Source organism: Nasonia vitripennis, chromosome 1, assembly GCF_009193385.2.
Source record: "Nasonia vitripennis strain AsymCx chromosome 1, Nvit_psr_1.1, whole genome shotgun sequence".
In the NCBI taxonomy this organism is placed as follows: domain Eukaryota; kingdom Metazoa; phylum Arthropoda; class Insecta; order Hymenoptera; family Pteromalidae; genus Nasonia; species Nasonia vitripennis.
In genome coordinates, this window is record NC_045757.1 from 34,026,040 (window position 1) to 34,050,843 (window position 24,804).

General features: G+C 46.1%; 2 protein-coding genes across 6 annotated transcripts; one reads left to right on the forward strand and one right to left on the reverse strand.

Annotated features, from left to right (window-relative positions):
• The first annotated feature begins 271 nt into the window (after window positions 1-271).
• LOC100122707 (golgin subfamily A member 7) lies at window positions 272-4,708 on the forward strand. Of its 2 annotated transcripts, none has more exons than XM_001606262.6 (3): window positions 272-676; window positions 1,114-1,269; window positions 1,492-4,708. In XM_001606262.6, exons 1-3 carry the CDS (start codon window positions 668-670, stop codon window positions 1,780-1,782), a joined length of 456 nt encoding a protein of 151 aa, XP_001606312.1. In that variant the 5' UTR covers window positions 272-667; the 3' UTR covers window positions 1,783-4,708. The 2 variants fall into 2 exon arrangements, with proteins under 2 accessions (XP_001606312.1, XP_016845876.1); XM_016990387.3 differs by lacking the exon at window positions 272-676 and adding an exon at window positions 715-1,017.
• A 208-nt stretch (window positions 4,709-4,916) lies between these two features.
• Window positions 4,917-24,063, reverse strand: LOC100122718 (cGMP-specific 3',5'-cyclic phosphodiesterase). 4 transcript variants are annotated; one of them, XM_016990381.3, is made up of 13 exons: window positions 23,807-24,063; window positions 16,063-16,330; window positions 15,468-15,697; window positions 15,169-15,408; window positions 13,391-13,748; window positions 12,136-12,528; window positions 11,924-11,998; window positions 11,796-11,834; window positions 11,369-11,557; window positions 10,642-11,108; window positions 10,138-10,574; window positions 8,740-9,191; window positions 4,917-8,256 (listed from the first exon to the last, which is right to left on the reverse strand). In XM_016990381.3, exons 2-13 carry the CDS (start codon window positions 16,111-16,113, stop codon window positions 7,999-8,001), a joined length of 3,189 nt encoding a protein of 1,062 aa, XP_016845870.1. In that variant the 5' UTR covers window positions 16,114-16,330; window positions 23,807-24,063; the 3' UTR covers window positions 4,917-7,998. The 4 variants fall into 4 exon arrangements, with proteins under 4 accessions (XP_016845870.1, XP_016845871.1, XP_016845872.1 ...); XM_016990382.3 differs by having other exon boundaries at window positions 6,098-8,256; window positions 16,063-16,327; XM_016990383.3 differs by having other exon boundaries at window positions 6,098-8,256; window positions 13,391-13,721.
• Between the last annotated feature and the right edge of the window lie 741 nt (window positions 24,064-24,804).

Below are 24,804 nucleotides of genomic sequence, written 5' to 3' on the forward strand. Positions count from 1 at the left end.
TTCTGGTTACCCAATGATAACTACTTTACCGACCAGACAACAAATCGACTGTATCTTTCCAATAACTTATCAGTCCCAATAGATAAACGTCAAAAATGAAGAAATCAAAATTTAGTTACTGTCGACCATAGTAAATAAACACTCAAACATTTTTACGAAATTTTCTGTTCGCGCGACAGCGAGAATCCCGCGCCTCCGCCATTTCGCCCCAGCAAAAAGATATCTTCCGTAGGAGGCGCCACCAGCCAGACTCTCTCTTGCTTATCGCACTTGGCGTGTTTCCACTCACGTATGCAGTTTTGCCCTGTGGTTTTCATTGCGTTCTCCGAAGCTCTGCTGCACACGTAAAATCCACCTATACACACATACAGAGTCAGTCAAGTGACTGCTCAGCTCTCGTCGTCGAGTTTTCAGGAGCAGCAGCTCACGCATCACCCATAATCGACTTATATATACATCGACCAGTGTGTGTGTGTGTGTGTGTGTGTGTGTGAGCGCGCGGAGACTGATATCCGAGATCAGTAGGAAAAGAGAGAAAGCTGAGCTCGACGACGACGACGACGATTCCTGCAGCGACGAGACACGGACTCCAGCCAAGATCCCGTGGCCTCCGGTGTGGATTTTACCACTGTCTTGTCCCCGACCCGCTCGCAACACGAAGCTCAAAATGCCCATGGTGAGTTCATTCCTCTCGAGTCGAGTTTCTCTATTTCTCTTCATCTACGTATATAAGCACATATCCTATATACGTGCGATTCCCTCGCTCTGATCTGTCATTCGTGTCATTCGTGGCCAGGCCAAACGGATTCTGCTCCGAAAAGTGCATGTGGGTGTGCGTCTCCGTGTGTTTTGGAAATTTCAGCGTTGCGAGCGCACTCGTGGAGATACCAGGGTGCGGTTTTGTGGTTATAAGCTGTCGATTCATTGTTCGCTACGCGACGATCATGCCTTCCTCTTCGCGCTAATTACTTTGACGTTATAGCCTTCATTATGTAAATGATAGATAGATCTAGCTTGGTTGGTTCTCAAACTCTCTGTAGGCATGCTTGCCTCCGAGATTGATTGTTATTGTTGTTCTTGGCAAGTAAACTAATGTTACTCTTGTTGTTGCAGAGCAATCACACACCGCTGGAAGACATGTCAGCTGGTCGAGGGCAAGGTGGCGGGGGGCCTCCACAGAATTGTCTAAAAGTCTTTATTCAGCGGGATTATAGCGACGGCACTATGGTGAAATTTCAAACGAGGTTTCCTACAGAACTAGGAGATAGGGTGAGTAATTGTTTATTATTTTTATGCATTATTATATTTGCTTTGCTTGTATTTTCCCTGATTATTATTTGTCCCCATAATTCGTTCTATGTATCACTTGTTGTAACAAGTTTCCAAGCTTCATTCGTCTCTTTGGCACTGAAGATTCAAAGCGCGCAAGATTAACACTGATAGAAGCAAAGGTTTGCTTGACTAAACTTTGATAAAATGTCTTGTCTACAGTTGGATCGACAGTCTTTTGAATACACTATCAATCAGCTGAACAACTACTTTGCCGAGGCTGAGAGGGCAAGCTGTTCCACATACTGCGAGGGCTGTTTAGCCTGTCTCACAGGCTACCTCATATACATTTGCACTGAGACGCACTATGAAAAGTGTCTACGCAAGATTGCCAAATTTGTGAGTGAACAAAACGACAGGGTTTACAGGCCCCGCGGGCTACTACTGACTGATCCAACGACACGCGGCCTCAGGTTAATAGAGATCTCGGTGCTAGACAGGCCCGCGTCGTGACTGCATGTTAGCCGATCCACCGAGATCTTCATGTGACCTTAGCGCATCTGCCGTTTTTTAAAACAAAATGAATAAAAATCCACACGTTCGCGCCTAGGGCTAAGTGGTGTCTTGCTTTTTTGAGGCATCACAGGCGTCGTGATCCAAAATTGTCGATATCTGTGCGAAATGTTAAAGTGTACTGGCGTGAGTGAGAAAGTCGAACGAAATTGATCCTACTCATGATGTTTTCGTTCGTTTTTTCTTTAGGCATGGTGGCCACTTTGTTATCATACCCAGAGTACCTGATTGTAAAAAAAAATGTATCGAATGTAGAACCAAATAGAAGACTAGGAAATCGTTTTATTTCTCAGCATTAATGATTAAGTTTAGTGATGGATTATGATTTTATGATCATCTTTTTATAATTGTCAATTTTAAGTGTACAAGTTTATTCTATGTATTTTAATGGTCTTATTTCTTGAATTCTTACAACTCCTGTTGAGTTTTTACAGATTTTATTTGAAATATTCACAGACTTCAATATTTTTAATAAGTGGAAAGGCCCTGGAACAATTACAATTTTTTTGCCAAAGAAAAATAATGAAAAAATGTCAGGTTCTTTTGGATTGTAACTGTGGTGGCTACCATGTTTGGGCGACGGATAATCCTATACTACATCGAGACCTACTATTATATATCAGTGGTGACAAAGAAGCTCTGTATGATCCAATGGACTTGTGAGAAAATTAAACACTACTTTTGCTGACTAACCAAATCTTCCAACACCATAGGTTAAATTTTTTGTACGCGTGTTGTTTGTCATTTTGATGCATCTTTTGAAAATATACTCAGTTCTTTCAAGTTCAGTAGAGTTATGGTCAAGTTACATTCAACTATTTTTTATTTATTCAATGCATTCTTGCCTTCAGGAGTGTTGCAGTTTCTTTGCTGCCACTGTACATGATTCGATATTCTTTCCAAGATATGTATATGAAAGAAAGTGCGTGTTTTAACTGTGCATTTATTACACGAAATGCGTTTAAAACATGTATGTCATATTAAACTTGTCACTGTGCAAAACATGACACTGCATATTATCTTATTTTTATACAATATTATCATACGAGTGCTTACGTTGTAATATTTTTTGCATGTCAAAGGTTTGATTATATTCTACTTCCGAACGTTTATCTTCCGTCGCTCTTATTTCTCTTAAACAGCAAAAGAAATGTTTGAAAGAGTATGTGATTAAAATGTAGTTTCGAAATTCGTGCAAATAATCTGAGATAGGCAGTTCTCTGGAGGGGAAAAACGGAATGGATTGTGCGATGCGGTTGAATTACACTAATTTGTTGAAGAACGTCTTTTTCTTCGTATTTTGTGTGAGATCTAAGGATCGGCTAATAATCTGGGCATTGTGAAAAAAATGAGAGTGAAGATTGAAGAGCAAGAAAAACAACATAAGATATAAGCTTATGAATAAGCAAGATTAGCTATAATTTGAATTGTTTGTTTAACAAATAGTACATTTACTAAGTTCATGCTTAAACTTGTGGTGGATAGAAAGAATATTTTGGAAAACTAATCTTCGTTTGTTATGTCATCGAAAAAGCGTACGTACAAAACTGTCAAAATAGTAAATTGTACTGGACTATAAGTGAAATTGTATATTTATATTATTAATTATTATTACTGCTATTACTATTATAATTATAATTAACTATTATTACTGTTAATCATCATCAGCATATATTATATTATGTCAGGATTAAAAATGATTTAGTTATAATAGCCTAAAATATCAAAGTATAACAAAACTTGCTTTTTTAAGCAGTTACCACTGATGTGCTAAGATTTGACATTGAACAAGCAGCTCGCTGACCATTGTGAAGACGTCACTTTGTTTAACCGAATGAAAATCAATACTTTTCAACGATTGTTTTCGATATATATAAGGATACTTTAACTGTATTAAGTTGCGGTGTACCGATACCCAATTATTACTGGATGAGAAGTCTGAAATGCATTATTTTCACGAAAAATCGATTATTTTTTTATTACACAACATCATACGCTATCCCAATTTTATAGTTTATCTGAAATTGACTGATGATTATAGTGCGTTACAAATATAACCGACGAACAAAAAGAAGGAGAATTATACGTGTGCAACAATTCATGATCTCTCTCAGAAACAAAACTTGTAAATATAATAAGTTCTGAACTGGAATGAAACATTGGACATTGTATACCAAGAGCCGTTTACTGTGTTCGCATCTATTAAAGTCAAATTGACGTTCGCTATATTCCGGATGAAAATGTGCTTTTTTCCTCTTCCATATAACTCTCTTTCTCTCTCGTCCTTCACGATCGAGGCGGCTGGTGCGCGTTGCGATAACGAGTGCGACTGCGAGGGAGAGAAAAAAGTCCCCGTGAAATAAAACGGAGCGACGATGTGACGAGGGGGTAGTAAAAAAAGCGCATAAGAGAGAAAATCATAACAATGCGTCACTGCCGGAACAGAGGCTTTCGTGTGTATCCGAGAAAAATGTTTCTCCTATTTCTCTGTTCTATTCGCCTTTCATTTTTATGAAAAAAGGGAAAACCTTCATTGCTCTGTTATTCTTTACGGGCGATTTTGTAATAACGAAAGCTCACAAAGGTACGGAAAAGCATCACGCGTGGTTGGCTTTTGATGTCGCGGAGAGACTGTAAAAGACGAGTGTGAAACAGGAAGACCGGCGCTGGAAATAATATGCGAGAATTGCGAAATTAAGAAAATTGTTATACATACTTAATTTACCAGTAGGACCAAGTAACTTGAGAGTTGAAAAAAACAAACAAAAAATAACCGCAAGCGATTACCGACGTTCGAATGTAATTTCTAAGTGTTTTATTAATAAAATCGACGCAAGTCCAGCAAACTTGCACAAGTCATCTGTAATTATCTCTCTCTCTCTCTGTCATTTGCCTCGTCTTCATTCGCATAACGTATGGATCTTACATTTGTTTCGCCTCCGAGAAAATCAATATCGCATCGGCGTTTATATCCGAGTCGGTAAGCGAGTTTCTCTACGTTATCCAAAATTATATTTCAACATGATCAAACCAAAAATAAGTGTACTTGTTTTGTAAATCGTCAAAGTCAAGAATATTCTCACAGAGAGCTTCGTCACTTTATTCGTTTTTTATTAGAAAATACAAGGATCTTATATTGCAAGGGGAAGAGAAGTGTTCCTTTCCTCCATCTCTTCTAACTCTTTCTCTCTCTCTCTCTCTCTCTCTCTCTCTCTCTCTCTCTCTCTCTCTCTCTCTCTCTCTCTCTCTCTCTCTCTCTCTCGGATAAAAGGGACGACGGGACAAGGATAGTTGTGTCAGTTACATCAAAATTTTATTGAGTCTTCCCGTCACAAAAGTTCTCCTCTAATTCTCTCTCATCGTTCTTTCCGCACAATATCGCATTAGGTACAACGTCGCCGGCGCACCGCGTTACACATCGGACAGACACTGCGCCCTAAAGAAGAAAAAAATGTAGCGCGTTTGTGTGAGTGTGTGTATAGTAATGGATACTTGTGTGTTTGTGTGCGGAATCGTCTTCACTTTTGATGTCACACACACACGGGTCGCGTCTAAAAGTAACCAACGCGCACCGCGCGAGTATTTAATCGATCGAGCTAACTCGACTGACTATATACGTATATATTATATGCGTCTGTGTATACGTGTGTGCAAGTTATACGCATAACGCCCCTGTCTTTGTTTCTCGCGCTTTTTTTTTTAATTGACCAAGCAGAATATAATTCTTCCTTTGAGTTGTGTCGAACGGGAAAATACGGCCTATATCTCGCGCGAACACACATCGCCGTTTTCTCGTTCCTCCTCTTCTTACTTCGACTCTTTGTGTCCGCCTCTTCGTTTTTCCTCCCAGGCGTATCTAACGAGCATTTTCGCCCTCCTTTTATTTCAACGACTTTCCTCCTTCACTCGCCTAGTCGTTTTACATCGTCGTTCACCTTTATAGATCTACGATATTTATTTCGGATTATACAAAAAGATTGTCGAAATTCAAACCCTACGTCCTTTTATACTTGTTTTATTTTTTCTTATATACTTTTTGCTTTATCATAGCACACGCACACACACCGAGTGGGATATCGTTATCTTAAGCCTGCACATTTTTTGTGTTCCTCCTCCTATTACGTTAGCATCGTTTTATTACTATGTTTACCGCAATTATCAGTTATGCTATAATTCTGAATCGACAACTCGCACACGCACGCTCGAGAGGATATCTGGAAAAAATCTTTTTTTGCTGTCTCGTACACAGTTCTTCTTTTTTTTTTTTTTTGTTTATTATTTATTATGTTCTTTGCTTACTTTTTGATTCATCGTCGATCGATTTTATTTGTTCGTTATCTCCGAAAAATGATCACATTTAATCACTGCTCGCACTACACATGTCCTGTTTTCCTTAAAGAGTTTATTTAAGTACTTTTTAACGAGCTGCCACTAAACCACTCAGTAAAGCTAATCTTTTGCTTATACATTTTATGCGTTTCCGTTTATTTTTTATGTTTGTTCTCTTCGGTATATTAATATTTCTCGTTTCGTCGAAATCTATGCGTGGATCGTTGAATTCCACTCGCAATTTATGCTTTTGATCTATATAGTATATATAGCACTGTGACTCTCCTCTAGGCTTAAACTCTGGAACGGACGTCGGCAGGTAATTCGTTATCATCATTTTTAGTCTCGATTATAAGCGCTAAACCCTATAAACAACATGTTCAGTCCAGTTAATTTAGATATATAATTTCTTCACTCAGCAGCTCTAACATTTCCCTTAAAATTCTCAATTTCGAAAACAGATAGTTTTTTTGATTATACACGCGTTTTAGACTGAACTTTTTTCACCGCCTGTTTATACACACAACTCGTCGAGGCCCTTTTGAAGTGATTTCGGGTGAAACGCGGTTAATACCTCCTTGCACCTCAAATGCTCGTTTTTCCCATTGAGTGCAATTGTTCGGCTTTATTAACGAGAGGAACATCGCGCGCGCTGCGTAAAAGAGCTTTAATTACCGAGTAATGACGTCGGGATTATGTGGAGCAAGGAAAAACGAGAGCTTCTCCGTGTCGCGCGCGAAAAACTAACGAGATTCGGGCTTGAAAATGTATGGAATAATTTACTCTTCTTTTTTTTAAAGAAGAAAAGGTGTTACGAAAAGAACAATTTTAAATCGCCCGCGTCTTCTCTCGCAAAACTCTCTCTCTCTCTCTCTATATATGTTTCTGTACATACGTCATATCGATTTTAATACACGTATAATTACACAGATTAAACGCGTTCTCCGATGAATAATCCGCAGAAGTACGTGACAGGTCACGAATCGGCGACATTATATCATATATTTCGAGTGTGTTCATAGGTAAATCAAGTTGAAAAATAAACTTTACACAAGGGATCTAACATTTATAACGCTTTTTTTGATTCATCGTTTCTTCTTCCATATCTTTTTTTTCATATATAATATATACATATCACTCAAAAGAGAATATAATAATCCATATCATCTGCGTCAATATATAGAACCGCGACGTTTCACGTCACTCGATGAGATAAAGCATTTAAAAATATATTTATATTCGCACGTAATCTCCCTCTATATACTGTTTTCGCATGACAACACATACGTCTCGAAACGAACAATTGAAATCGGCAATAAACGGTTGCGCTGGTGATAAGGCAAATAATGCTATAAAAATCTCCGTAAAAATTCTGTATTGTGGAGTTTCTGATACATGTCCTGTGTGTCTGTGTGTGTGTGTGTGTATCCGTCCTTCGCGCGCAGCTGCAATCCCATAACTATCACACAGAGTGAAAATATTATACGAGACACATCGTCCGCGTAAAAGTGTCGTATCATCGCGTGAATATTATGTACACCGGAATCGAGAGAAAATTGACCGTCGACACAAGCCCCTGATCTGTACACGCAGCCCTAATCTCTCGCTTTCTCTATAATACAATTTTGATTGACTCTTTGCCCTCGCGACCCTCTGCGGGCCCGATTAATCTCGCGGAAGGGTATCGTACCCGCGGGCTCCGCCGCACACGAGGTTTCAATTGCTTAATCGACAACGTCGTCAACGACATTGCAAAAATCGCGTATCCTCTCCCAGAGCTTATCCCGTTCATTCGGGTATGCTCTCGAGGGTCGACGAGGTCAATCGTCATATGAGCAGGCACAGCTTGTTCCGGTTCTTGCGCTCGGGTATGAGGGCTTTGCTGCTGCCCTTGCCGCCACTGGCCGGTGTCTGGGGCTGCTGTCCGCTGCTCGGTGTACCGGACTGGGCGGCCGAGGTGTCCTCGGAGTTGCTGCGCGAGTAGAGCGAACGACTGAGACGATTGCGGACACCTTTGCCCAGGTTGCGGCCGCCCTTGCGGAGCGAGGCGAACCTGCCCAGGGCTGACTTGCTCTCCGGCGTCGGCTGCAACAGGGATTATGTGAAAATCTGTTATTAAGGTCGGGGGCGTTAAAAAGCGAGTGCGATGCGTTGTGTCAGCTTTGTTGTGGAATTTAATATTCGACGACGGTTTTGATGAATAATTTGATGGGGATTCAGTGGGTGATTCAATCATTGGACATTTTTTGAAATTTTAATGGAACGCTTTTGTTTACATCGAGTTTTCGCAAACTTTTATCAAAAGTTTGCGAAACCATTTAAGTTAAAATTTATAAAAATTTGATGGAACTGTACATCCATCAAGCGGATATTTTTTGAAAATATTTCAAACCCCTAAAAGCAAGTTTTCAACATGATTTTCGCCTGCCTCTACCCATCAGCTCATTATAATCCTCCCAAAGAAAAAAAGCCGATAAGCCGTACTCGCGCGAAGAAAGTATCTCTCTCTCTCTCTCTCTCTCTCTCTCTCTCTCTCTCTCTCTCTCTCTCTCTCTCTCTCTCACTCACCGCGTCCTTCTTGTCGGCGTGAGCGCAATTGAGCGTCGTGACCGTGAACTCGATGTCCTTGGGTTCGATCGAGACGAACTCCTCGACGGGCTCCTCGATCGTGTCCCGATCGATCCAGGTCAGGCCCATCTCGACCTTCTCGGCCAGGTCCTGCCAGTGCTTGCGATTGTCCATGGTGCCGTCGTACAGTGGCTGTATCCACGGGAAGGTCTCGGCCATGACCTTGTACAGGGGCAGGCAGATGACGTCGATGAAGCCGACCTGCATCTGCGGCAACTCGTCCCTGCGCTCGCGGTCCATCATCGCGACCGGTTGCTGGTTCAACTGAAGACGCTCCAAGTCGCCCTGGTCGAAGAACTCGTCGGCCACCAGTTTGGCCACTCGGTGCTGGATCTCCCAGGGCTTGGCGATCGCGCTCACGTCGCAGGCCGTCATCATCATGCCGCACAGCACTGCGTGGCCGAGAGAAAAGTTTTAATTGCCAGCTATTATCATCGTTATTGTATTCTAAAATTAAAAGTTATCGCAGAGCGGGTATAACGCGATGATGAAGTTCCGCTGTACTAGCGCGTTGTTTTCGCTCGCGAGACAGAGAGAAAAAACGAACGCCGCGAGAGGAAAGTTTCCCCGCGGACTTTTTGCGCCGATCGCAAAGTTCCGCAAACGTATAAACCGTTTGATCGGATTTACGTATTTTAAAGCGAATCAAAAGTTTGCTCCCGCCGCCGCTCTGTGTTTTACATAAATATGTATATACATAAATATATATACACACACAGAGAGGAAGAGCGCGAAAAGATTATTGAATTTATTGTTCGAAATGAGTTTTCTTTTCAATTCTCCCGCCGCGCAACTTCTGCGCCAAAGTGCGTAGGTATGCACGAAAGCGTATCGCGGATTTATTAGTTTAGTCGCGGCGGGCGCAAGTATCGGTAAAAGAGAGGGAGAGAGAGAGAGAGAGAGCGATACATGCAAAACGCAAACAACGCTTTATACAGCGCAAAAGCCGTCCCATTGAGCTGGGCAAAGAACAATGGAGCGCAATCTAGTCCGCAGCGATAAATAAATCAGAAAATTAGCGACCCCCATACACGCGCTCGCGGTCGATATCAGCTGCTCTAGTAGCCGCGAATATGAAGCTAAATCGCTATCGCGCGGAGAAGGGAGCATGTATATACGTATATAAAGTATTATACGTGTACGCAGTTCGAACAAAAGCCAACGTACTCGACTCTCGCGCGGCGAATCATTTATTTTCATTGCGCGCTCGCTCTCTATATAGTCCGGCTTTTATTTTCGCTTCCTAGTATAGAGTATTTCTTTTATTTTTTATTCACCGCTCGGAAACAGCTGTGTCGGGCGCGCGCGATAATAATAATAGCCATATATCGCACTCACGTTCCTTCTTCTCCTCGCTCTGCCAGTCGAACTCGCCCTCGTCGATGAGCTCCATGAAGCGGTTCTTCTTCTTGAAGTAGACCGCGAGATCGGTCGAGAGGATCGCGTTCTCGACGACCCTCATCACTCTCCTGTAATCCTCCATCGAGAGGTTCTGAAAAATATTATTGCTATCGGAGTTCAGGATCATGACGCACTGGTCGAAGTGGTGGTGCTCCATCGTCGAGGTCGAGTAGAGGATGGCGAGGGGCGACTCGGTTTTCGTTTGAAAGGCGTTGTTGGTGCCCCGGTGGTCCAGGTCGTGGCAGAGACAGGCCACGAGGAGACCCAGGATCTCGATGTCCGTCATGAATTGTTCCATCTTGCCGGTTTTCAGCATGGCGAACATCGTCTGGGCCACGTTCAAGGCGTGCCTCCAGTTGTGGTACTTTACTGGTCTGTTGAGTATTGAAAAGAATTTTTTCAGCGTCTGACCATACCCTGATGTTTCCACTGAGCGCATACCTGTAGTTCTTCTTGACGCTGAGGATCCACCTGCAGAGGACGTCGTAGGGCACGTGGAACTTGTTGATGAGATCGCAGCTGGTGAACATCCTGACGGTGGCTTTGCAGGTGTCCTCGTCGGTCAGGTCGAAGTCGATGAAGGTGAAGCTGAAGAGGTTGTACTTGTCGGCCGGCTGGATATCGTCGGACATGAGCTTGAGCGCGTCGTCGTTGTTGGCCGTCGCGTGGTAGCTCAGGCACTCGAGGGCCACCTTCTGCTTGGCCATGAGCTTGCAGGCGGACTCGTACATCTGGGTGTTGTGGATCCCGAGGCCGCAGAATATGGCGAAGGCTTCGAAAATCGTGACGTCCGAATCGGTGAAGGAGAAGCCGTTGTCCTTGTTGATAAGCTGGGCTACGCCGATTACGGAGCGCTGGCCGTTCACTATAGGCATGCAGAGGATGCTGCGCGTCGGCTCCGTGCCTACCTGCGGTGATCAATTTCGTTCGCTTGTCTTGTACTTGTTCAGAGAATTGAATTCGTTGGAGAAAGACGCGGTAGACAAGCCGAGAGTGATTAAAACTGGTGTTATATTCGCGGAGGGTAATCCAAAACCAATCAACGTCGCCGTAATGAGACAGAGAGCCCTTTGGAAATTCGCCGATGATAATTAAACGCTATGGCCCGAATCGCGCTCGGTTTAATCGTATCCTATATTCGATGTGTATGCGATATTCCTGCAATTACCTGGAAAACCTGGCGCTTGGACCAGCTGGCGACGTCGCCGATGTTGAGGATCTGTCCGGTGGCGGCCACGTAGCGGGCGATCTGGCCCAGAGGACTGGTCAGATTGCCGCTGGTCGGTCGGTAAATCTTCGCTTCCTGTGTGCCGTTCTCCATCTCGAAGACCATCGTGAATTTACTGTCCTCTCCCGCCTTTGTTGAATTTAATTACTTTGATTAATTTCTCAGCGCCGATTAATTGGGTTTCGCGAAAAATTCGTGCTTTTATTCGACAAAGAGAAAAGTTTAATTGAAGCGCTCGTTAATTATGAAAAAGGCTGAAAAAGTTTGATTTTCCCGGTTTTATGGCATCCGACTCGTTAAAAAGTTTATTCGAATTTTTCATATCAATTAGTGAAACTCGAAACGAGAAATTTAGTTGTGAGCTTACATGCTGCTGCAGAATGTCCTCCATGTCGATGTTGTTGCTCTGCTCGGGAAAATGGGATTTAATTTCAATCTGGCACTAAAGGCACACGATATCTGATTCTCAATAGATAAATTCAATCGAGCACTCACTTCTCTCCGTGAAAGTGGCTTCCTCGACTCCTGAATGGACTTTCCCGGCCTTTCGACGATCTTCTCCAAATGGCCCTAGATCGCAATCAAAATACGAATTTAAAATCTCCCTCTCGTTCGCTCCGAGAAGAATAAAGAATGAAATTCGAGCTCTCTCCCTTTATTTTTCCAAGAACCAAATCACATTTTCCCACAAAAGAACGTATAATTACCGCTTCGCCGCAGTCGAGGTCGAGCAGGTACACGGCGCATCTCTCGCACTTGAGCAGTTCCTTGGCCTCGGTCATGATCTTCGTGACGAGACACTCGAGATTGTTCTGCTCCTCGAAGATGCTTCGCGCGAGATTCAAGAGGATCTGATTGCGCCGGTACTCCAGGACCGAAAGCTCGAAAAGCTGGGCGTTCTGGATGCCGATGCCGCAGAAGGTCAGGTAGCGCTGGAACACCTCGACGTCGTGGTCGGTGAACTCGTGGCTGCCGTTCGTCTTGTTAATGATCTGGGCGACGCCGATGACGTCGCCCTCGTAGTTGCAGATCGGCATCGACAGGATCAACGTCGTCTTGTAGCCCGTCCTCATGTCGATCTCGCTGTTGAAACGCGGATCCTGCGAAAGTTTATACCTCTGAATAAACGAAGTTTATTTCGAACGAGTGCATTTGTACGGATGCTCTCTTGTTTCAGCTTAAGCTCGAGATTGAGCTTGAGATTAAGATCGGGATTTATAGCGAAACTCCAAGAGGGCGGATAAAGTGTATAAGTGTATACACACTTCGCATCGTTGTACTTCTGTTTGGAGTTTCTCGTGATTTTATTTGCGTCGCGCTCTTGATATTTCTCGCGAATTAGGTTAATCGAATGAAAATCCTCGCGATAGTACGATAAACTGTGTAATTAAATGAAAAGCTCCCGGCGAGTTATAATTGAATCGCGATAAAAGAATGGCTTTCGTAAATTACGCCGAAAGCTTTCGCAAGCTCTTCCGATCGAATTCACGCACGAAATTAAAAGCGCAATCGTTGAGCGGGAAAAATTACTTGCACACACCGTGAGCAGGAGAAGTGCATTCGCTCGAAGCGCGCGAAACATTCGAAATCAAAGCTCCTTCGATTACCCGCGCTCGATCTATAGTCTCAGCCCCGCTAGCGTGCGCTCCCGTCGATAAACAATACATGGAAGAAGAGAATGTGGAAGCCCGAGAACGCAATATTCCGCATCAAACATCCATCATGCAAAATCCAATATATTTATCCGCGGGACGAGGAAAGCTCGCGTCGTTCGTTTTCCAGGACGAGCTTTCGCGGAGCGTCCCGCCTCCGGATACTTTTCCTCGAATCAGCATAAGTTTCCCGCTGTCAATAATTCGTCTCCGGGATCTGCGTATAAAACTTTACGAGACTGCACACACACACACACACACACACACACACACACACACACACACGAAATTCAGAGAATCATCCCCCAACCTTATAGGCGTCCTTGATATTGATGATCCGCTTGCTCTGGGCGACGTAGCCGGCGATGCCGACGCCGAAGGGTATCCTGATCTCCTCGCTCCTGGCCCTCTGGACGGCCTCCTCGAATTCGGTGTCCTGAGTCACGTCGAAGAGTTTGGCCACGAGGTAGCGGTCCTCGAGTGGGCCCTTAGCCAGGAACAAGCTTCCCCGATCGGCGTGGGTCAGCAGGCCCACGTTCACGAGGATCTTGTGGCAGAGCACGTTGATGTCGAGCTCGTTAGCCACGTCGCGGATCAGCTCCATGAACAGGTCACTCTCGTCCATCCGGTTAAGCTCTTCCCTGCGGCCCAGCAATGTGCTCGACGACCTGAGCACACGTGGACTCTCGGTATTTCCTTTTTTTTTTTTTGTGTGTGTGTTACGCAATAGGGGCTGATGTGATATTGTGAGGGAGGGCAGATCGATTTCGAAATATGCATTTTTCTTTGGTTCGATTACGCGCTTTCTAATTTTCCGCGCCATTAAGCGGGACGTTAAGTTAAGGAGATTGATCGGCTCGTTCGTTTAATGCAGTTTGATGGACAAATTTCGCCCCGCGGGATATTATATAATGGAGAGAAGTTTTATCCGGGGGATTACGGATTATAACATCGGAACACTGCACGACAACGACGACGACGACGAGGAGGATGAAAGGAAATTATCGACAAAGCGCGCTAATCCGATATTTATTATCCCGAAAAAGGGAAACAACGTCGATCGCTCTCGAGCTTTTCAATAATTTTCAAAGGAAAATTCAATCTCGAAACAAGTGCAATTTTCCCCAAGAAAGATTTCGTTAGCGAAAACATTCTCTCGAGGGGAGGATCAGCTGCCATAACATGCGTGCAGGGAAAATTGAGAGAATCGAGGCCTATACGAGATTAGGAAGGAGGGGGAGTGGGAGCTCGCGAGATATCGAAAATGTATTATTCTCCGAGAGAGCGATAGACCCTCTTCGGATTTATTGGTCCGGAAAAAGACGACGTTGTTTTTTTCGCCTATATAACACACACACACACACGCGCGCGCGCGTGTGTGTGTGTGTAGAGGTAGAGGGGAGCGTAGAGCGTTTCTCTTTTGTGTTTTGACCGCCGGAATTCGCTGAATACGAGTGGCTGTTGTGAAGTGCTTCGGGAATAACATTCGTGTGTTTTGTTTTCCACCGAGTGCAGTGCGAATATACGCCAGATAAAAATACACATCAGTTTCTCGCACGTTTTCAAACTCCCCTGGATATATGAGCTTTTATGAGAGAGGGACTATACGTCACTCCGTTTAATCGACCCGGAAAGAGAAGTTTTTTAAAAATTTATTCCCGATAAAGCGCTCGCGTTCGGTTTGAAACTGCGGAATGGAAAACTCGCTTCTGCCTCGGATATTCCGGCCTTTTTCCGCGCAGCGGGACATTATATGAACTCGCGGCGCTGCATTGTTCGTCGAACGAAATTTCGATTTTCATTAAACGCCCGCGTGTACATAAAAGTTAAACTCCATCCTTGCGCGGAAAAAAAATTGAGTTATGCCCGGTGAACGTCGAAATCGAATTCCGGAGAGAGGGAACTATATACACGCGCGAGCTAACGACATTTCCCGTTTTCTCATAAACAAATCGTCAATCGCTCGCGAATCGAGTTCCGAGTCTATTCCCGTGCACGCATACATCCGAGCTTTTTTTTAGCTTCGACGAAACTAAAAACGAGAAAAAGCAAATAAAATCTATAAAGATCGATACATTTTCCGTTCACCTGCTAGGACTTCGGCTGCGTTTGATGGGCGAGTTTGAGGCAAGCCAGGACTGGAAGAGATCCGAGGTGATGCTGTTGCGCTTGCTTCGGCTCATGGCGTTTTCGTCGTGCTGCAAGCTCGACGTCGAGGACTGTCTGATCTGAGGCAGTAGACAGCAGGTCTGGAGTCGGAGCTTCAGTTCGGGGCTCGCGTTCTCGCGGATCCACGACTCCGCGAGCACAGGGTTGGCCTCGAGGTACCTGCAATTTTGAGCTTTCGATAATGACGAGCTTGAGTTTTAACGAGGGGGCCTTATTACCGTCCTATCTTCTCCATGCTGAGGTCGTCGTCCTCGTGGATGGCCTCCTGACAGGAGAGCCTCTTGACCCGGCTCACCCTGGGGGTCTCCTCGTCGGAAGCATCCTCTTCGCGGGAGGAGCGCTGCTGCAGCGCGCACTGCTCCTTGCTGCTGGTCTCCAGCTTCGAGGACGTTGGCATGGCCGAGATCTTCATTTCCGTGCTCTGGAGGTTGTTGTTGTCGAGGCTCACCTGATCGCAAAGGAAAGGTTTCTTTTCAACGTTTTGAGATTATTCACGCGCTCAAGGACGACTCTATGCGCGGGGGCTATCAAAGTCACTTTGCCGCAGCGTCGGCTATAATTGATGCTCGTGAAAAATCAACGAGTCACTATGATGAAGTGGAAGTTCTCTCTCTCTCTCTCTCTCTCTCTCTCTCTCTCTCTCTCGCTCTCTTATATAATACACACATAGAGATGCGAGAGGGAGAAATGGATGGTCTTATCGTTAATTATTGCACCAGCGCAGCGGAGTCCTTAGTCGATGCTTTTTGTCCCCGCGCGGCGTTCAATCTCTTTCGATTTTACTTGGTTCAAGCAAATTTTAATTGTGCATACCTCATCCATCGCCGGTGCCGATTCCTCGTCCAGCTCGTCCCCGGCCTCCATATCATCTGGCCGATCCACTAGCTATCTCCATTGAGTCAACTCCTCCTCCGTTGGCTGTGCGGCTCCGCTATCAGTAGCAGCTGCGGCGAAAATTCAAGCTCCTAAAGCTCGATCTCCGCTGCGGCCGCTGCTTTACGCTCTTCCGCCTCGTTGGCGGCGTACCGCCATTGTTCCTTGCTCTTCATTATTCACTCGGGGCTTCCGCGTGCGGCTTCTGCTGCAGGAAAAACCAGCCCAAAAGGTGTTTATCGTTACATCGAGGTGTGCGCCGCGCCGGAGCAGTTATCGAGTTTCTTTTGTGATCATTGTTCGCTTGGGCTTGTATAATAGGGCTCTATTAAGGGATCGTCTTTGTGACTCGACGACGCTGCGCGGATATTATATTCTTATTGTGTTATTCGTAAACAGCTATAGGTATAGTGTTCCCGTGAGCTTTTTTAAAAGCAATAAATATTGCCCAGGCTGTGGAAAAGCAAACGACCCAAGTACACGCATGCGTATACAGAGAAGCTTAATTGGTCGACCACCAGATCGTCGCGACAATTCCATCCCTATTTTTCCTCCCTAACGACCGGGCAACATTAGTCGATACAAAAACACCCAGTGTAGCAGTCAGCCTCTTCTCTCCCCCATCTATATCTATCTACGCATCTTTCCCGAGACTGCTCTCTCTTTCCGCTCGACTCCCACACACACAGAGAAGCGTGTAGTCTTCCGTATGCGCGACACTCGGCCGTATCCTATAAAGGGATGTATGGATGTCCCTAATGAAAAGTTTATTGAAACGAGTGCTCGTGTATATGGAGCATAGCTCACTTGGTTTCGATCGGCGAAGCGGCCACTAATAGGATTGAAATTCGGGAAATGAGCTTGCGACCATACTCCACAGCAGCAGCTCACTCGGCTCGTTTAATAGCCGAGGCTTTTTTCCAGTCGCTCCGCGCGACTAGCGGCTCCGATTTAATGAGGTTCGCAGTCGCGATTAAGTTTGCTCGCTCGAGTCTGCGAGATGAGAATTTTGTTTCGCGAAGCGATGATTTTTTGCAGCGTGAGCGCGGGAGCTTGAGGAGAAATTAAACTTCGCGACGATCAAAGGAGTATATACTGCTGCGGGTTCCGCGAGATTAATGGCTTTGGAAATTCGATTGGTCGTCGGCTCTCGTTTAAGCGCGATTGCTTTTGTTGAGTTTTAAAAGGTAGTTAAAAGACGTACCGGCGCTGTGTAATGTCGTGAGAGATTTTTTTACGCTTTTACAAAGTATTAAATCAATCCCCCCCCCCCCCCCTGACAAAAGGGCAATCCCCAAAGAAGCTTCGGTACGAAGCAATTTCTGCATAATAAACCCTCGCCCTCCTGCGAAGTTTAAATGATGAAAAGCCTAGTTTTCCCCCGAAAAACACAGACATAGCGAGCGAGCACACGGACAGGGTCGTTAACGGCGCGTTTCCCCGACTTTAAAACGTGATTTAAAGTTACCGAGCTACAGTAATCGGCGCCGCTTCGCCGTTGCATTAGTAGACCCGGCGTACAACGACAATAACACACGAGAGCGCCGCACAGCAGTAGTAGTGCGCGTAATTAGTCGACGTGCCCGTGACTAATGCGGCGTCGTTAACATTAGCGGCCATAACGAGGCGGCGAAAAACAGCAGAGGCTCCTGCACCGCGCACGTGTGTTATAATTCAGGAACTGCTGCTCGCACAAATTGTTGTTAGCCCCGAGTCGAGTACATAGCGCCTCGAGCTTTTTTCCTCAAGAGTGAGTCTCGGAGAGCTTTTATCCGTCTTGTGCATCAGGAAGGTATTAACGAAAATTGGAACTCTTTCAGCCGATCGTTTATATTCCCCTAGCTTTCGTCGCCAGACGTCGGCAAACACCTGCGCTCCCATTTTTGCATTAGATTGCGTTCTTTGTTCGCTATCTATAGCTCTTGCCGCGATTTTTCCCGGGGCGAACGAGATTTTTTTTCTTCTCTCCTTGTCGCTTTTCGAAGATTTCTCTTCCTACTCTTGGAAATAAGTTATACGCTCATCGGATATACGTGACCACGGCGAAAAGGGCTAGGAGCTTAAAACTTTAATGAGCTTTCGATTTCGTGTAATATAAATCGCTCGCTTCCGTTAAACTTGAATTCTTAATTTCACGCGCGATCGTTTCATTTAGTTTTATTACCGGCGCCGCAGTGCGCGATATAATAACGACTTTACTTTAACGGCGATCTAACTTTTTTATGAATTTCATTTCTCGCACCTTATCGAAGCCACGCTCCCGTATAGTGAAGATTACCGGCTTTTTCCGCGAAGCGAGGCGTCGTAAAACTACGAGCTTTACGTCACCTTCTATTCACTGCGTGTCGTGTGCGTGTGTGTGGGAAAATTGCCGAATGCGAAATTTTATAAAATATACGCGTTGTATACGAGTATAATAATAGACAGTCGTATAGTGTCTAGTTCTAAATATATAAGGAAAAGAGAAAACGCTGAATATGCAAGCGAGCGTAAAAAAGGGTATGAGCGCAACGCGAGGGAGCTGCGAATATATACTGCACTATTTCATGAATATTGTATTTAAAAGCGCGCATCATCATTTTTACCGCCCAACACACACATACACAGCACACGTATACGCTGCAGCTCTGGATATAGGGACGAGCTTTCGCGCGAGCTTTAAGTACTTTTTGCACTTTTATCGCCCCACTGATACGGAATACGTAACAACGTCTTGCAGGCGTACGTGTAACGCTATTTTCCACGTATACTCGCGCGCACACCCACGGACTACTCTTGAAAAATTTCATATAAAATATACAGATATTACAGCACAGCGGTTGGGGCTCTCGTAAATCGAACGTTACTCTACGCGAGCAGCAAGACGTTCCCGTTTCCTTTTTTAACGAGCGCGTAATCTCTCGCTTTAAATCACTGCCTCGTATGAATATTCCAGCGCACCGCCGCCGCGGCGTTTCCTCTTTTTGGACCCGCTAGTTCGATTTTATCGACTCCGCGCTATAAGCGAGGAGGATTTAGATTCGCGCATCCTCTAATCGGCTGGAAAATTATTACGGCGCCTTCTTTTTCTCTATCGCGACTTCTAATTTTAGCCGCGAGAAGAGGCTATATAACGAAAGCTTTCGCCACAAGGTCTGCCGCAGTTTTTTTGTCACAAACACACACACACGCAGCTATAGAGCTTTTCTCCTTTTTCAAATATCGATCTCTTCCCGCGCCGCGGGTATGTATAGATATTTTTATCGAATCCCGCTACAACAATAGCTCTCTCTCTCTCTCTCTCTGCACGCGCGCGGCAACCGCCCACAGAGATCTCGCGAATTCAATTAAAAATATTCCCTTTCTCTCTCTCTCCCTTGCTTGATTGCGTTTTTAATTGATCGAGCTTAATTCACTCCTCCGGAAAAGCTGCGCAGAGACACGCTGAGTCCGAATGTGCAGTTTTAATTAATGATATGCGCGCACGAGCGTCGATGCTCGGTTTTAATTAAACTCGACCTCCCCCGCGCACGAACAATAACTAGACGAACGTACCCCCCCCCCCCCCCAGCAATTATCCTAATAACTAGCGAAAACAAGAACAAGTGGAATAAGCGCGCGCGAGCTTTTTCGCAGCTCGTTATACAGCGGAGCGCAAAAATGCCAACACTCGCGGCTGTCTTGATTACCCCTTGGAAAAGCGCTTAGTTTACACACGAGGCGGTGCGTGATATCGATTTCCACGATTAAACGTTCTTGTGTGAAGCTCTTTTCATTGGCTCGAGAGTATAGCCGAGTGATCTTGTACTCTTCGCACTTGTTCCCTGCGCTGTAATAGATATATGCGGAGATGCCTCGCGGCTGATGACGAGAGAGACTGTAGTGGTTGTGTAAAGCTATGAAGAGAGGCGCGACGATCTTTGGTTATGGATGAGGGCGCGGGAAAGCTTTGTCGCCTGACGGCGATGCGGATGACACCACGGAAATTGAGATCGAAGCGGCTGCTAATTTCGACGCCTCTATAAACTCTATTTTCGCGAAAAACATTATGCTATAGATTTTGACGCAAATTGAAGTAATGCTCGCGAGGGATTTGCATTGGGTCCGCGTCGTTTTTCTAAAAATAGCACGAGAGATGGTCGGCTTTAGAAAGATTGAGTGGATTAAAAGGGAAGCGTCAAAAATATTGAAATCGACGAAAGCTTTTACCCTCGCTGCTCAGCAGAGGCTTTTCGCCCTACGCCGTGATCAATCGCTGTGTACGGCAGCCAGAGAGATATAGTCGAAAGCGAATTGAAGGGCATTGTAAAATAGTAAAATTAGAATCAGTGCTGTTACAGCATACGTAATTCGACTGATTCGGCACACCTACACAGCTCCAATTAGAGAGAAAGCGAAAAAAAAGAGTCGAGCCCTCGTTATATCCGGCTGCAGAGACGCGTCGAACTCGCCGCGAAAAATCGCCTCAGCAGATAATTATACGCGGGACGGCCGCGAAGTATTAAATTGAAAATATTTCACGTCCCCGCGGAGATGCGCATAAGAGAGAAAAAGCTATGGTTTAGGGGTAATCCCGACGGGCTGACTATGAATTTTATATTCGGCCGATATACCCGCGAGAAAGAAGAAGAAGCAGCAGCTCGCTCGACGAGTTTTGTTGGCAACGTCTTCGCAAGCGCGTGGAGAAACTTGATTTTCCTCGTTCGCCGTCGCCGCCGCGCAGGAAGCGGCGAAGCAGTCTCCCGGGAAATGCATCGGTAATTGCTTCGTCGCTCTCTCGGCTCTTACATAGCTATACACATCGCTCTCGCTTCTTCTCATTGTGTAATATACGCGTCCTTCTCCTGTGTGTATGTGTGCCAGTCGTCGCTTTCCTTTTTTCGCTCTGCAAGTACACTGGATTGAAAACGCGATTAACGCATTGCTCGGGAAAGAAAAAAAACATAATCGCTCATTTCTCATGAGCTGCAAAAGCCGATCGCTCGGAAACATCGCCCAAACGTCCTCATATAAATTTACATTTTCATCGGGTATAAAACTACGCGGGCAGAGCTTTCGCGACTTGCACACACGCGCAAATGAAGAAGCTCGATACACGCGCCGAGACAAATGGCCAAAGACATTTACGAGCGGCGATTTTGCCCCGGCTCGTTACTCCATATACCCGGAGAGCTGAAAATAGAAAAAAAAAAAACGAGAGAGAAAGAGCGAGCTGGCGTGAGCTGAATCCACTGTGTATATACGCGCGTCGCGATTCGAATCACGAAGCCGATGATCGACGACAGTATTTACCCGTGTTATGCGCCGGCTTATAACTCTGTGTTTCTGTTTTTCCCCCCCAGAGTGTGCCGCGTCCATATAGACTATAAGACACTCTTTCGCAAAATGACGGAGAGAAAGAGAAGCGGGGAGGAGGACGCATTATCCCCTTTTTCGCTTCCTCGAGGGGCTCGTCGTGCCGGTCGTTAAAGAGAAAGCCTCCCGCGCGACGACTGGATTAGCCGATCGCGTGCGGCCGCGGTTTGGAACGAGGACGAGACACACACACACACACACACAACGACCGGATAACCTGATAAATCTCGAGCTTTAAAACAGCCTTTTCTCTCTCTCTCTCTCTCGCTGCTTTTCGCCGATGAGGGAAAAATCCGGCTTACCTTTTCGGCCACTGCTGCAGCTGCTTTTGACGGAACGAGCGAGCTTTTCAGAGCCGCTTCGAGCTTGCGCGGGTATTGATGAGAGAGAGAGAGAGCTCGGTTAATTAGCTAGCCGCGCAGGTGTATACGTGGGCGCGGAGGGAATAGTTTTTGCGAGCTTTTTTTCGCGGTTAACGCTCGCGGCCTCTTTGGAATGAGAGGATTGCGCGAGCTGTAAATAGGAGGAAAGGAACTAGTCGTGAGGGATGTACGAGTGCATTTATCATCAAAATCGTTCGCGATAGATCACTCGGGCCATAACGCGGTGGGAATCAGGGTTGTAGGGACGTTTTGATTGGTTACAAACGAATCTGGCGGTGCGAACGAAGCGTTATTCGCCGAGACGAATTCAAGGTTGCGTTAAATAATGAAAAAGAAGTAGTATAGCCCCGGGGAGTTGAACGTCTTCGGGGAATCAAGCCCGGAGTCAAGGGCAATTTCTGACCCTACCAAAACGAATGTTCGAGAGAGGGGCATTTGGCCGAGGAGCTGACCGTGTCTTTATACATATCTTATTATTCCCTCGTTTGTCTCGGATGAAAAACTACCGCGTGTATACTTTCCGCGATGTGCAATATGCATATATCAGAGAGAGAGAGAGAGAGAGAGAGAGAGAGAGAGAGAGAGAGAAAGAGAGAAGCGACGACGTTTTTAAAGTAAATTTTTCGCTCTGTGTATGTGTGTCTAGACGACGATCTTCGCGGTTTTTATTTACCAACTTTATTCCAACATCAAAGCACGAGAGAATTTCCAATATTTACACGGTTATCACGACACACACACACACACACACGACAAGCTCCATTTTAAAATTTTCATCCAGCTGTACAACGATAATATCAAAGTATATATCGCGAGAGGGCCGCAGTAGCGCAGCTTACACACCGTTTAATAAAATACTGCCATATCGAGCGCCGAACGGATATTTCTGGTATTCGGGACAGTAATATCGACAGTAGCGCGTGTGTGTCCGCGGATTTTCAATCGTCGCTACGCACCTCACCTAAAAACGAAAAATTCGTTCTTTCCCCCTTCACAGAGCGCAGCAGCGACAAAAAAAAGCTCACCTAACAAGTGCAGGCATCCGAGGCGTAAAATTGGCGCGCGTGTTTACCCGCGGTGGAAAAGCGCCGCGCGCGACGCCAACAAAGGAGGGAAGAGTAGTAGTAGTGGAGCCACTCGAGAAAAGACCCCTTCTCTCTCGCGATCGAGACTCGCGACGACGATAATTTTCCCGCCGCGCGAGAGAGACGCGTTGCAAGCTCTTGATAAACCCGGCCGGTCGCGAATTCCCCGCTTGTTTTTATTTTCTGCCCTTTTCCGGCTAGTGTAGCTCTGTTGCTGTAATTGCGGAGGTATTACGGTTTTAGATACACGACGCTCGTTTTATCGTTGCTGTCTTTTACACGCGGAGAGAGGAGCTTTCGGAGGGAGAATTCTCGGGCGGCAAGTAGTACGAGTAAATATTCGGTCGTACATAGGAGGGAAAAATCCGGTGTGTCGGCTAGCTAAACGGGCGAGAAGGGGGTGGTGATAAAAAATGAATAAAACAAGGTCAACAACTCCATTCGCGGGAGCGGCTCGAATAAATTTCGCCGAGGAAATCGAAACTCGCTCTGGCTCTCGTGCGGCAGTGCTTATACTGCGACGAAACGCTCGTTGCATTATAAGAGCAACGGCGGCGGCGGCGGCGGCGGCGAAAAACTTTCTCTCATTTCTTAACTGTCCTTTTTCTCTCTTGCTATATCGCCGTTTCTCTCTCGTCTCCAGATTTATCTCTATCTCCGTCTCCATCTATCTCCCTCTATCTCTCGCGTTCCCCCTTGACTTGCGGGCCTAGTTTCGCACGCGCGCGCACACCCCCTACGTCAAAACGGCTGCCTTCGCACGCGTTCGACGTGATACACAAAATATTGCATGTGTGCGTATGTGTGTGTCTCGACAAACAGCGTCTCTCGCAAAACCCGAGACAGCTCTGTGTACTAAGTAGAAATAAAAAAGGAGCCAACCTTGCTTCTCCGTGTCTCTTTCTCGAAAAGCAAGTCGTCCAGCGGCCGGGCAGCAGACGGCTCTCCTCAGGAACAACGTCCGCCTTCGGTCCTCATCCTCGGAGTTGCTCGAGAGGAGATTCCGTATGCGTATCCTTAAACGAGCTACTGGCCGGGAACGTGTCTGGCAGGTAGAAGCGCACGCGGTCACCTGCGCTGCCGAGCCGAGAGACACTACTGGACGGACCCCGCGAAAGCTCCAAGCTCACTGAGTGAGCACAGAGCAGCTGGCGCGCTGCTGCTCGCCGAGAGAGAACGCAGAGCTTGCGCCGAGCTTTGCAGCGAGCAACCCCCTCCCCCCTTAAGGAAGCTCCTCCACTAGCGGCGCTCGCCGGTCGAGCATCGTCCGCAAGCTCTGGCTTTACTCAACTCGTCGAGCTTTTCTCCTTCTAATCGACGGGACAGGCTTAGACGGTTTGAAAATTTTAAGCATCGGTTGACAATCGAGAGAAGATGAGAGGGTAGGGTGGAGAGGCAGCTGAAGGAGCAGCAGCGCCGGGGGAGTAAAGAGGCGCGCACACACAGTGGACTGGCTCGAGTGTGGTGGTTGGTCGGGCCGAGAGATCGATAGCGGGAGTATACGCGCCGCCGGTCCCGGACGCAGCATCCCTCCTCCTATACTACACACCCCCTACTCCCTTTCTCTCTCAGCAGCCCCTCAACACTCCGACACACACAGAGACGAGCTTGCGATTCTCTTCGCTGGAACACGACGAGCCTATATCATTCCCCCGCGTGTAGCCGTAGTATGACGTGCACGCGGCAAATTTCGAGGAGGGAGCCGATGCTCCGATTTTTTCTCTCTCTCTCTCTCTCTCTCTCTCTCTCTCTCTCTCTCTCCATCGCCGCAACTACGTTTTTCGGCTACTGCGCTCTTTTTTTTCTCGCCGCTCGAGAGGCGAGGAGCTTGTTTATTGGCTTCGTTGAGCCGGCCTTTCTTTCTTTCACTCGCGCACTTG